The sequence below is a fragment of the Hyperolius riggenbachi genome, chromosome 5 (genome assembly GCF_040937935.1).
Source record: "Hyperolius riggenbachi isolate aHypRig1 chromosome 5, aHypRig1.pri, whole genome shotgun sequence".
Lineage (NCBI taxonomy): Eukaryota > Metazoa > Chordata > Amphibia > Anura > Hyperoliidae > Hyperolius > Hyperolius riggenbachi.
Genome location: NC_090650.1, coordinates 197,778,412 through 197,792,668, shown reverse-complemented (window position 1 = coordinate 197,792,668; position 14,257 = coordinate 197,778,412). Strand labels below are relative to the sequence as shown.

The following is a 14,257-nucleotide window of genomic DNA, read 5'->3' as shown; positions in this document are numbered from 1 at the left end:
AAAAAGCTCATCCGCCAAGCTATTATATTGCCCTCTGATGTATTTATACATGTTAATTAGATCTCCTCTAAGGCGTCTTTTCTCTAGACTAAATAAACCCAGTTTATCTAACCTTTCTTGGTAAGCGAGACCTTCCATCCCACGTATCAATTTTGTTGCTCGTCTCTGCACCTGCTCTAGAACTGCAATATCTTTTTTGTAATGCGGTGCCCAGAACTGAATTCCATATTCCAGATGTGGCCTTACTAGAGAGTTAAGCAGGGGCAATATTATGCTAGCATCTCGAGTTTTTATTTCCCTTTTAATGCATCCCAAAATTTTGTTAGCTTTAGCTGCAGCGGCTTGGCATTGAGTACGATTTTATTTAACTTGTTGTCGATGAGTACTCCTAAGTCCTTCTCCAAGTTTGATGTCTCCAACTGTATCCCATTTATTTTGTATGGTGCTAGACCATTGGTACGACCAAAATGCATGACTTTACATTTTTCAACATTGAATTTCATCTGCCATTTATGTGCCCATATAGCCATCCTATCCAGATCCTGTTGCAATATGACACTATCTTCCTGAGAGTTGATGATTCTGCACAATTTTGTATCATCTGCAGCAACATTGCTCACTACTGCATCTACTAGGTCAGTGCTGTCCAACTTCATGGGCATGGAGGGCCATTTTTTTTTCAGACCCCATGGTGGAGGGCCGAAGGGTCTTGATAGAGCCGCAGACCCCCCCCCCCCCCCCGGAAAAAAAATGCGATTAAAGGACAGTTAGACTGGCAGCACTTTTCACAAAATTCAATTCAAATAATGGCGAAGTTACGCGCGACAGAAAACACAAGGGTTCCGTTGAGCGGCGCGCCGCAAAATGGGCGTGGCCACGGGTGGAGGCAAATTTACATGAACTTAGCAATAGATTAGGACAGTGGTGGTAAACCTTTTGGAGGCAGAGTGTCCAAACTGCAACCCAAAAGTCACTTATCTATCGCAAAGTGGCAACAGCAATTTAAACTACATACAAACGTTTTAACTCATACATGAACATTATGTAAAATCCAAGTTGAAAATAAACTCTGAAGATAAACAATTTCATCCATCCTACTCCTGAAAAATGTATTTTTTTTTTTTTTTAGAACCGCCCAGTTTTATTTTCCGTTTTAAAAAGCTAAAAAAGGTTTAATGCTATTGTCTCATGATGATGATTCAGCTTTTCCATAGTCTCGCAGTTCGCAATCATGTGACCCCCAACAAGACAAATTCAGCAATCATGAGGCCCCCAACAAGACAAATTCAGCAATCCTGAGGTCCCCAACAAGACAAATTCAGCAATCATTAGGCCCCCAACAAATCATGAGGCTCCCAACAAGACAAAATCAGCTATCTTGAGGCCCCCAACAAGGCAAATTCAGCAATCGTGATGCCCCCAACAAATGAGGCCCCCAACAAGACAAATTCAGCAGTCATGAGGCAAATAAATAGAGAGCATTTCACATAAATAGGCAGAATGCCCCTTTAATATGGTAGACACCTCTTACCTGGCTTCTGTATTCTCCTTTACTGGCTGCTGTGCCTGGCAATAGTGTTCAGATTCGTGATGATGTGTGGGCTGAAAGGCCTTGCGGTGCTGCTGTGGCCGGGCTGGCGGTGATGCTGTGGTGTGACCGGATGAGGTAGTAACAGGTGTCCCCCCAGTTAGATAGTGACAGGTGTCCCCCCAGCTAGATAGTGACAGGTGTCCCCCCAGTTAGATAGTGACAGGTGCCCCCCCAGTTAGTGACAGGTGCCCCCCCAGTTAGTGACAGGTGCCCCCCCAGTTAGTGACAGGTGCCCCCCCAGTTAGATAGTGACAGGTGCTGATAGCTCAATTTCATTGGAGGCAGCTACAAGATAATTTAGCAGATTCCAGATCTGCAACCCAGGTAAAATTCCCCCCCCCTCTAAGTGAATAATCTCTCTCCAGCTAAGAGACAGAACCACAACACTCAAGTCTATGGAACAGCATCTCTGTCTAGCTAAGAGGTACAGACACCACGCAACACTCAAATTGGTGGATGTTTGTGATACTCAACACTCAAATTGCATGTGATATTTGTGATAAAGGTACAGACACTGATGTATTACAGTAAGCAACAAGTACAGTGAAATTCAACAGTATAAAGCATAAAGCTTAGAAACCAATGCACACAATGTATACATTAATACAGGTCCTACAAATACAACCCATATTACCCAGAACCATTACATGATCTTATCTTACCCAAGCCAAGAGAAACAGCTCTCACCGCAGACCACAGCACACAGAGAGTAGAAAACAGCATGCTCAAAGACAATATACCCCTTGACTCCACCCCCTCACCATGCATCACTTCCCTGTGAGAAGGCTCAGTGTGATTGACTGAAAGGATGCAGATTTGAACTTTAGCTCCGCCTAAGGTCAGTTAAACAGGAAGTGAGTCTTTTGTCTTAGAAACATGTGCTCTAAGAATGGATGCAACGCCTGCTCCACAAAAGCAAGCAGTGAAACACACAGTCCATATCTTACAGGTGCCCCCCCAGTTAGTGACAGGTGCCCCCCCCGGTTATAGTGACAGGTGCCCCCCCAGTTAGATAGTGACAGGTGCCCCCCCCCCCAGTCACATAGTGACAGGTGTCCCCCCCCCCCAGTTAGATAGTGACAGGTGCCCCCCCCAGTTATAGTGACAGGTTCCCCCCAGTTAGAGTGACAGGTGCCCCCCCAGGTATAGTGACAGGTTCCCCCCAGTTAGTGACAGGTGCCCCCCCAGTTAGAGTGACAGGTTCCCCCCAGTTAGAGTGACAGGTGCCCCCCCCCCAGTTATAGTGACAGGTTCCCCCCAGTTAGTGACAGGTGCCCCCCCGGTTAGAGTGACAGGTTCCCCCCAGTTAGAGTGACAGGTGCCCCCCCAGTTAGAGTGACAGGTGCCCCCCCAGTTAGAGTGACAGGTGCCCCCCCAGTTAGAGTGACAGGTGCCCCCCCAGTTAGAGTGACAGGTGCCCCCCCAGTTAGAGTGACAGGTGCCCCCCCAGTTAGAGTGACAGGTGCCCCCCCAGTTAGTGACAGGTGCCCCCCGAGTGACAGGTGCCCCCCCCCCAGTTATAGTGACAGGTGCCCCCCCCCCCCCCCAGTTATAGTGACAGGTGCCCCCCACCCCCAGTTATAGTGACAGGTGCCCCCCACCCCCAGTTATAGTGACAGGTGCCCCCCACCCCCAGTTATAGTGACAGGTGCCCCCCACCCCCAGTTATAGTGACAGGTGCCCCCCACCCCCAGTTATAGTGACAGGTGCCCCCCACCCCCAGTTATAGTGACAGGTGCCCCCCACCCCCAGTTAGATAGTGACAGGTGCCCCCAGTAAGTGACGGTTGCCCCCCCCCCAGTCAGCGTCCATTACCTTGCTCCTGTGCCCCGCTGCCTCACAGCTCAGACCTCACAGTTTGCGGCGACTGAAACAAGCAGAGCGCGCGCATAACACCCGCGCGGCAGAACGTCACATGCGGAAGTGATTGATTTCCCTTCCGCATGTGACGTACTCCGTGCGGGTGGTATGCGCGCGCAGCGCGCTCTATCTGTCTCCTGTCACCGCGATCTGTGAGGTCTGAGCTGAGCTGTGAGGCAGCGGGGACACAGGAGAGGCCACACAAGAGAGAGCAGGCATGGCGCCCATAGCGCACGCCATGCCTGCATCTCGGGGAGAGGAGCGGGCCGCAACAGGAGGTCTGGCGGGCCGGATGCGGCCCGCGGGCCACCAGTTGGACAGGGCTGTACTAGGTCATTAATAAATAAATTGAAGAGCACTGGATCCAGTACAGACCCCTGTGGGACCCCACTGCTAACTGTCTCCCATTTTGAGTACGATCCATTGACCACAACTCTGTTTTCTGTCCATTAGCCAGTTCCCTATCCATGCACACAGACTCTTCCCCAGTCCTTGCATCCTCAACTTTTGCACCAGACTTTTGTGGGAAACAGTGTCCAAGGCCTTTGCAAAGTCCAAGTATATCACATCTACAGCATTCCCAATATCCATATTAGCATTCACTACCTCATAAAAGCTGAGCATGTTAGTCAAACAGGACCTGTCTTTAGTAAACCCATGTTGATGCTGAGAAATAAGATTATTTTCTACTATGAAGTCATGTATAGTATCTCTTAGTAACACCTCACATAGTTTGCATATAACTGATGTTAAGCTTACAGGTCTATAATTTCCTGGATCTGATTTTTTGCCCTTCTTAAATAATGGGAAAACGTGGGCTGTACGCCAATCCACTGGGACTCTGCCAGTTGAAAGAGAGTCACAAAAGATAAGATAAAGGGGTTTATCTATAGCTGAACTTAATTCCCTTAGAACCCGAGGATGCATGCCATCCGGGCCAGGTGCCTTGTCTATTTTTACTTTATTTAGTCTTGCCTTCACTTCTTCCTGCGTTAAGTATTTAAGTTTACAATTAGAAGATTGAGACTCTTTTGCCTCTGTAATTTGCAACAGTGCTGTTTCCTTTGTGAAGACAGAAGCAAAGAAAGCGTTTAATAACTCTGCCTTACCTTGGTCATCCACCATTGAGTTCCCACCCTCATCCTTTAGGAGTCCTATACAGTCAACCTTTCTTTTTTTAGAGTTGATGTACTTGTAAATCTTTTTTGGGTTAGATTTGATATCCCTAGCGATTTGATTTTCAGCTTCGATCTTTGCCAGCCTAATTTCTTTTTTACAATTTTTATTGCACTCCTTTTAATTGCTTAGTGCAGCCTCGGTCCCCTCCTGTTTTAGGACCTTATAGGCATTCTTTTTCCTCTTCATTTTATCCCTAACCTTTCTATTCATCCATAGAGGCCTTTTTTTACTCCTAGACATTTTGTTTCCTTATGGGATATACATACTACAATATTGATTGAGAATAAGTTTAAAAGCTTGCCATTTCCCTTCAGTGTCCTCCCCTTGTAGTGCATTATCCCAGTTCACCAAACTTAGTGCCTGCCTAATTTGATTGAACTTTGCTTTTCTAAAATTCATAGTTTTAGTGGTCCCGCTGCCCCGTGGCCTATCGGTCACCAGATCAAACGTTATCATGTTGTGATCACTATTTCCCAAATGTTCTTGAACCTGCACATTTGATACATTATCTGGTCTATTAGAAATGATCAGATCCAGCAACGCATTCCCCCTAGTTGGTTCCGTTACCATTTGAGTCAAGTAATTGTCCTGTAGTGTTGCCAGCAATCTGCTATTTTTACCAGAATGGGTAGCCTTAATACCCCAGTCAATGTCTGGAAAGTTGAAGTCGCCCATAACTATGACCTCATTTTTACTTGCAGCTTTTTCAATCTGCTGTAGTAATGGCAGTTCTGCAGCTTCATTAATATGAGGTGGTCTGTAGCATACCCCAATAAGCAATTGGCAACTTTTATTTCCACCATGAATATTTACCCAAACGGACTCCACATCTTCGCAATCTTCCTCCATCTCATCGTTGAGGACAGCTGTAAAAGAATTCTTAACAAACAGACAAACCCCTCCACCTTTTTTCTTTGGTCTTCTGTATAAAATGTCAAAAACATCAGCTAAAAATTCTAAATTTGATTGGAATGTACTTTTCTTGCTCCTGGATGTAAATTTTGATTTTAATTCAATAAAAAGATGTTTAAAAAAAAAATCAGGCAGTAACTGCATATGCGAACTGCTGAATAATATGATCGCAGGCTATTTTGTCTTCAGTTTATATCTTGTAAGTAAGATCACAGACCTAAGCTTGCAGCTCCTTCACAAGCTTTTCTAACATGTCCCAACTGGAATTCATAGTCCACTCTGAGCATGTCTCATTGTACAGATATATAGTCGCATTGCACATTGAGTAGGACTCGCCAGACAAGGGATGATGTTGTTACTCTTTGGTGATCTAATGCGTTTACTGCAGTAAACCTGACAGAGGCTGGGTTCACACATAAAATATGTACAGTTCCATTCCAGTCCTGTCAGTTTTGCATTAATTTTATCTGACAGGAATGGAAATGTACACATTGTATGTGTGAACCCAGCCATAAAAAAACTGATACAAAACTGACAGGACTGGAACAGAACTGTCCACCTTGTATGTGAAGTTACCAATTATCTTTGTTTTTTAACAGAAGTCCTTGGACAATCACCGATTTTTATTTTATTTTTTTTGCTTCGGCTTTTATGCAGAGGCAGCTGTCTGCTAAAACTTGGTGCAGTGAAAAGTGTTTATTTAATTTTGTGCGATAAATACTAATGTGAATTGTTTGGCGTCCTTTGTAAATCATTGCAGAAAATGTCATTTGTATAAAAATGTGTACTAACAGTTGGTGACACTAATTACATAGGTTATTGATTTAAAGTATAGAAACAAATGTTCCATTTTAAATGGCCCACTATTTTCCTTTTTTTTTTCTTTTAGGCACCAAAAGAACACTGGCAGCCCTCTATTACAATTCACAGAGAAGAAGTTCTATTTAGAAGCAGCTGCAAGCTTCTTCAGAAAAAATAATCTCAGTAAAATGAGTGAAGTGCTCTCTAAACTTGATATTGAAGATCAGCTGGTCTTTCTTAAAAATCGAAAATGTTGGCCCCAAGCAGCTGAGCTTCTGAAGAGTAATAACCGATGTGAAGAAGCAGCATCCCTCATGAGAGAACATGGCAGGTTACTGGAGGCAGCAAACCTGACCGGAAAAGAAGAATATCGAGCATCTTGCTTGCTTGCATTAGCACGTCACATGCTAGCAAATAATGAAGACCCTGGTGAGGCACTTTATGAGGCTCGTAAGCTTTTCCTTCATGCAAACAATAAGGTTGAAGCTGCAGAGACTCTTCTTCTTCAAGGAATTTTTGAAAGTAACTTTCAGAAAATCAAACGGTCATTTTTTGAATTCTGGGAAAAATCCCACCATGCAGGAGTAGTGGAGTCATTATTTTATGCATTATCCTGTGAAACTTCAAACTCACTTTTGCTGCACATGACTTCATCTGGATTAGATTTTCTGGTAAATTTGACAAAAGCACTCAAGGAAACAAGGACCAATGCAGACAGAGAAATGGTAAAGTCCTGTCTAGACTTTTATGGAGTTGTGCAGTTGGATGAACAACAATGTTCAGTGCTACAGCATGAAGGAGCACGGTTTTCTTCCTTCCAAACTAAACAGGATAATAAACTATGGGAGCTCAAAGACGTCAAACTGTTGTTGCTAAATCGTCTTCTAGAAAAGCTGTGCGACATCTCTGAAGAGGTTCTTGCAAAGAATCATTCAGCCATTTGCAGCAGTTTTATTATAGGAGAAGAATGTCTGACTGAAAACTGTCCAGATTTCCACGACTTTGTCCAACGATTTGAGTTAAAAAGAATCTTGGAGTCCAAAATAGATTTAATAACCATCTGTGGACTGCTTGTTGGAGCACAAAGCATCAGTGAAGAATTTTCTGATAATCTGCAAAGAATTGTAGAAATGCATGGATTTAAATCCTGCAAGTCTCTGCTGAGCCTGATTTTTCCCAAACATTTTCATCTTCGCATCCTATCAGAAAACCCAAAAATATGTAGAGAAATCTTACTCCGCATTGAAGTGCCATGCAGAGTCATGCTGAAAAAATTTCTTCAGTCACTTTTGACACAAAGCAAACTAATCAGGAGAGAGTCAACTGACCTCTGGCTCCAAGTAATGCAGATATATAGCTTGTTATCACATTATCCAGATGGTCTACAACGGCGTATTGCAGAGGAAGAAGAAGAATATGAAAAAGAGTATAACTGGCAAACCAAAAAAGTGAAGGGGTTAGAGGGTAGACTAGGAATGCTGAAACCAGATACATCTCTTGCCTTAGCAAGAGAAACTCAAGTCCATTTCTTTAGGCTTTTTCAAACATCAGTAGATGAACTGTACATTAACAGAAACCCAGATGGTTGCAAAAGATACTTTTACAGATTTATGAATCTGTTGGTCTTAAAATGTGCTGAGCCATTGATCCCCAACATTGGAAATACTGTGATGCTGCTAGAATTCCAGTTCATTCTCTGCTGTGCAGTACTGATGCGATTTTCTGACTGTGTTGTACTTCTTCCAAAGAGCTATATTTCCATTTTCAATTACTGGGATTACATGTTCAAAAAGATGGGTTCACTGAAGGACATCTATTCAATTTTGTGGGAATACAGCCCAAAGAATCTAGATCAGGTAACAAGACACTTCCAACACCATCTTTTTTATCTTGCTCGTGTTCTTTGTGGTGAAGAAAACAAAGATTTCAATGTTATTTTGGATGCTTTTAAATGTGTGGATTACATCTCTTCTGGAGAGGCTGAAAGAACACTTGTACTTTGCTTAGTAATGATGGTGAACCTTGCTGGTGTTGTCAGTGAAAAGGCCAAACCCATACTGAAACAGAACATTCCACAAGTACAGCAGAATCTAAAAGAACTCCAAGAGAAATACCCAAGGGGAATTCCAAAAAGGTTAATGAATGCTGTCGATAAGATGGCCTGTACTGAGAAGGCTGAAGAACTACAAAACCTGCTCCAGGATTTGCTGGCTAACCGGGATGATGAGCGCTTAGTTGAGTGCTTTTGGAAGTGGGATACCATGTATGGAAAAGGACATGTCCGTGGAATTTACTTTAATGACAAATTCAAATACAGAAAGTATTCTCCATTTCGCCAGAATTTACCAGCTGTTAAACCATTTTACCGTGACCATGAGCAGGAGGACACTGAGGAAGAAAAAATGGATCTATTGGCAGCTGTAGCTGTTCAAGTACAGAAACAAAGGGCAATCCAAAAATTAAATATGTTGTTTCTTTTTGCCTATATCTATACAAAATGGAAAAGAACTTGCAAGCATGTGAAGGAATCAGTTCCAGATAGTTTCAAAAGGGCAAACATTGACAGAACACAGTGTGACCTATGTGGAGTTAAATTTTCTCAAGGAGTAAGGATCTCTGATTCATCAGAAATTGAAGAGGACTTGGAGGATGTTGCATCTCCAACCATAACAAATATTGAGGATCTGGAAATGCCTGCAATACAAGCCTTGAGTGAAAGTTATGAAGACCATGTTGTCCTGGAAAGGCACAAACAGCAAAATGACGCTTATAAAGAATATCTCTGTTTTTTTAAACATGAAGTTGATTCCGTAATCACTGAAGGAAGATCACTTGCACAAAATCTTGAGGCAAGAACAAAGCCAACATCATGTGAAGAGTTTTACCTTGTGCAGACTAAAATTGAGAACAAGATGAAACAGGTTGCGGACTTGATGGAAGAAATCTATGCAGAAAAAATATGGTCTGAAGGTAAGCATTACAGTTTTTCTATACCATACCTATCGGTCATGAGATGTGTTTTATAGCATGTGATGTACATACTTTTGAAACCCACTCTGTATCCAAGCAATGTGAAATGGTAATATTCTCATCTTGATTAAAAGTCCTAGAATTTGCATACCACAAGTTAAAGGTTGAACAGGAAATTTGGGAATAGCAAAAAATAAAATCTTATTTAACCACTTAAAGGGAACCTGAAGCGAGGAAAATTATTCAAAATAAACACATGACATAGCTGCAAATAAATATTACATACTAACCTCACTATCAGTTCCTCTCAGAAGCTCACCATTTTCTTCTTACAGTGATCCCTTCCAGTTCTGACAATATTTTGTCAGAACTGAAATATACCAGTTGCTGTCAGTTATATTTCAGCAGCTGTCAGTTACAACTGAATGTGCAAGGTAATGTCCATGTTTCCCTATGGCTCAAGTGGGTGATATTACAGTTTAACAGTGTGCTGACCAGGAAGCTGTTAGGGGGTAATGGCCATTTTTAAAATGGAGGACAGAGAAATCTATTGATCACAGTGGACAAATGAGACGCAGGAGAGGAGAAAGAGATTGAGTAGTAGACTACACTGGAGGTAGGTATGACATGTGTATGACTATTTTGACTGTTTATTTTCAGTTCAAGTTCTCTTTAAGCCTAACTGGACGAATATATTTGTCCAGTGTAGTTGTGGAGACTGCACCACCAGTTTGTTACTAAATGAGGCATTTGTGGTATCATTTTAACCGTGAAGAGTTGTAGAATACATTTTGGTGTGTCTTAAAGCTTGGGCGCACGTCACATAAAAAATGGGTAGGGACAAACTCAATCCAACAAAAAAAGTAATTTTCAAAATTACGATCAAACTTGGGAAAGTCTTAGCCAAACTACAAGAGACATATGTGGTAAGATTTAAACCCTTGTTAAGACTAGTAAAATGAAAACAAAGTGACAGAATATAAGAGAAAAAACATGTATTGTTACCTTAGGAACTTGGCTTTTAAAGTATGTATGCCAAGTGGGTATGTTACTATTATTTGTGCAAATAAGGTCGACGGTGTACAATGAGAAAGCAAAAAACACAATACAGAAAAATACACCTTTATTTCCAAATTGTCACCATACATTGTGCTAGGAATATAATTTAAATAATAATAACCAGGATGGATGAGCAAATACAATTTGTGAGTTTAACTTATACTTAGCACTGTTTTTATTGTAAAGCTATATTGGATGTAAATGGAGAAATGGTGTTAAAGTAAACCAGAGATCTCTGAAAGGCAAGATTCTTTACTTACCTGGGGATTTTTCCAGCCCCATAAGCGCATGCGAGTCCCTCGCCGTCCTCCCGTGGTCTGCCGTTCAGCCGCGATCAGCCCTGGTAACTTGCTCAGTCGCATCTGTCTGGGTCTACTGCGCATGCAGGAAAATGTTTGCAAGGAAATGTTTGTTGGGAAAAAAAAACGGGGTACTTAAAAAGTCAACCCAAAGACTACAAACGTAATAAAGCAAAGATGGGTGTTTGAATTCATATTCCATTTATCCTTCTCTTGTTCAAGTGTACAGATTAGCGAGAGGAAGCAGGGTAAGTGTTTATTTTGCCTTCTGAGGAGATATGAAAGGAGTATGGCACTGCTTCAAAGTTGATCTGTGGGAAATTGGTTTCACAGATGGGGTTGCCTGAAGTTTGACAATAAAGAATACTCCACTGTACTAACAAGAAAAGAGAGAGACAGACAGAGAATACACAAACTGCCAGTACAGTCAGCTTTCTGCATGGAACCATTTTCACTTTACTACAACTTCAGATTCATTTTAATAAGGACCAGGGGTGCTTTGCCTGATCTGTGCTGCGTGGACTCTCCAGCCCGCAGCACAGATCAGGATAGAGCCAGGGCGATCAGACTTACCCCATTTTTTCCCCACTAGGGGGATGTCCTCCTGGGGGGTCTGATCGCCGCCGGCTTGCTGCGCTTTGCGGGGGGGCTCTTCAAAGCCCCCTCCGCAGCGTTTTCGGCGCTCCGTCCCTCCCTCTTCCTCCCCCTGTGAGCGGCGCAGGACGGATATCCGTCCTGCGCATTGTGGGATAGGCTTCAGCCTATCATATGCCGGCAATCCCCGGCCAATCAGAGGCCGGAGATCGCCGATCTGCTTTACGGCGCTGCTGCGCAGCAGCGCCGTATGATGTAAACAGCGGGGATTTCTTCCCCATGTGTTTACATTTTGCCGGCGAGCCGCGATCGGCGGCTCTCCGGCTGTTCACGGAGACACCCTCCGTGAACTGACATGGAAAGGCCGCTCCCATGGTAACCCACTTAAGACCTGCTGACGCCTATGGGCGTTAGCTGGTCGTTAAGTGGTTTTAAATTGGGTCATGATCAATACCATTTATTTGCTTTCCTTTTGCCCCATTTTATATTGGAATACCACTTCCATTATGGGCAGTAAGAGTTATTTTTCTATGCCTAAATCAAAAGTATACCAGCTTTTAAACTGTTGCAGCAACTTCTGAAGCAACAGACTATTGACTGCTTGTGGTTCACAATGTAATATAAACAATGTGATTACATATCATGCATTTGCATGCCAGTATCTTAAAACAAACCTGTAATAAAGAAAAGTGCCCCTGGGGGTACGTACCTTGGTAGGGAAGCCTCTGGATCCTAATGAGGCTTCCTGTGCAGCACATATTCAGTGTTGGATCCTTCAAATAGCAGCGGACGGCAATATTTACCTCTGCACTCATGCCCAGGCATGGTATCCGCTTTCCCCGTGCGCTCAGGCGGAAATAGCGCAGTAGAGCAGACCCAATCAAACTTGGGTATTGGGGAAGCTGGTACTGCGCTGGAGCTCAGAGGTAAATATTGCTGCATGCAGCAGCCACAACTGTGCCTGCGGGCATCTGCCTACAAACTTGTCAGTGGATTTTTGGGGGGTGCCAGCAATGGATCAGAGCTGCACAGGAGGATGGAGGCCCCATTAGAAACCAGAGGATTCCCCCTCCCGAGGTAAGTACCCCCTATCTAGTAATGCAAGCATATTGCATTATTAATATGCACCTCATTTTTGAGTTTAATCACATTCAGGTATTAAGCACACCTTAATGTATGGTTAGTTTTTATGTAATGAATTTTGTAGAAACAAATAAAATAGTTTATTGTGGCATGCTCCAAGGCTTGAACAACAACAAAAAGGACCAAAGCTTAACGAGGCCTCAAAGATCCATGAAAAATATGCTTTATTAGTCATAAAAGCAATTAAAACCTAAGAGCCCCTGGGGCGCCCCCACTAGAGTTGGGCGAACTGTTAGCGCAACTGCAGCCGAACTGTTCGGCTGCCCAACCTGTCATGTGGCTGTGGGTGACGTCACACACATGCGCAGAGAGTGCCCGGCAACGGGAGCGCGATCTAGGACGCGCTCCGCCGGGCCAGCGCAGACGTACTACTCCGGGTCATTGCGACCCGGAAGTAGTAAGAGCCACAGCCACATGACAGGTTGGGCAGCCGAACAGTTCGGCTGCAGTTGCGCTAACAGTTCGCCCAACTCTAGCCCCCCACCACTCCTCACACCCAGATCACCAATCACACAGACCAATCGCTGATATATCACTTCGCTGCAGCAATAGGGAACATGCATCAGAAGTTGTCCCAGATGGTATGTAATAATTGGCCACCTATAGGTGCTCTATATAACCCGGATAACTATACAGCTGACTGCTGGCTAAAGTGCACTTGAACTCATTGCATGCTCACAAGTAGAGTTGGGCGAACTGTTAGTTGAACTGCAGCCGAACTGTTCGGCTGCCCAACCTGTCATGTCGCTGTGGCTCTTACTACTTCCGGGTCGCAATGACCCGGAGTAGTACGTCTGCGCTGGCCCGGCGGAGCGCGTCCTAGATCGCGCTCCCGTTGCCGGGCACTCTCTGCGCATGTGTGTGACGTCATGAGTTACGTCACACACATGCGCAGAGAGTGCCTGGCAACGGGAGCGCGATCTAGGACGCCATCCGCCGGGCCAGCGCAGATGTACTACTCCGGGTCATTGCGACCCGGAAGTAGTAAGAGCCACAGCGACATGACAGGTTGGGCAGCCGAACAGTTCGGCTGCAGTTCAACTAACAGTTCGCCCAACTCTACTCACAAGTAGATTGAACTTATTCCTAGAGTCCCAAATAAGGCTGAAACCAATACTATCACAGCATACACATTCAGTGAATATCAGACATATTCCACAGTTCCTTAGCACTGTGTGAGCAGAAGGCAGCAAATAGTTTATCAGCCCGGTCTGTAAGCAGTAAGGGTGCCAGATATACACAGGAATCCGCATCTATGCTGAGAGAGCACTGACTTCTGACGCTATGTACGCCAGTTAAACAGGCAGAGGTTACCTTTGATGTCCGCTGACCTGCGGGTCCCCCACACTCCGTGGCCGGCGTGAGCCCAGCATAGGAGATCCAACTGCTCTGCTACTTACGAATGCTGCAGCAGTCTAGTCAAACAGCGGGCATGGTCTCGGCAGGCTTCACACGCGATCAACCTGCTCCTTGTGGCTAATTTTCAGTGTCCCGGCGTGACAGCGGGGATTTAGCTCGCACTCAAGTTGAGGAGATGGTTGAGGCTGGCCTCCAGAGGCTCCTCCCACTTTCATGTTTCACCCAATGGGCTTCCTCAGAGTGACGTCATGGGGGTGGCTAGTTGTCTCAAAGGCTTCTTATACAATCCAAGCGATCAGGGGCGCCTCCAGCCATTTCGCCACTCCAGGCGAGAAAACCTGTGCCCCCCCCCCCCCCCCCCTGGAAAATAATCGTAATGCAGCAGCGTTTCACACACCCTGCCCCCCGCAAAACGTTCCTGGTGACCACTTGGTTGGCCTGATGCACCAGGTACCTCTGGGTGGGGGGGTGGGAGGGGTGGAGAGAGAGC

At 44.5% G+C, this 14,257-nt stretch overlaps 1 protein-coding gene across 6 annotated transcripts in view; it reads left to right on the top strand.

Annotated features, from left to right (window-relative positions):
• Positions 1 to 14,257, top strand: part of TRANK1 (tetratricopeptide repeat and ankyrin repeat containing 1) — a 183,426-nt gene that overhangs the window by 143,543 nt on the left and 25,626 nt on the right. For all 6 annotated transcript variants that reach the window (XM_068236534.1, XM_068236535.1, XM_068236531.1 and 3 more), the window contains one exon: positions 6,432 to 9,313. In XM_068236534.1, coding sequence (XP_068092635.1) covers positions 6,432 to 9,313 — 2,882 coding nt within the window. The remainder of the gene's footprint in view (positions 1 to 6,431; positions 9,314 to 14,257) is intronic.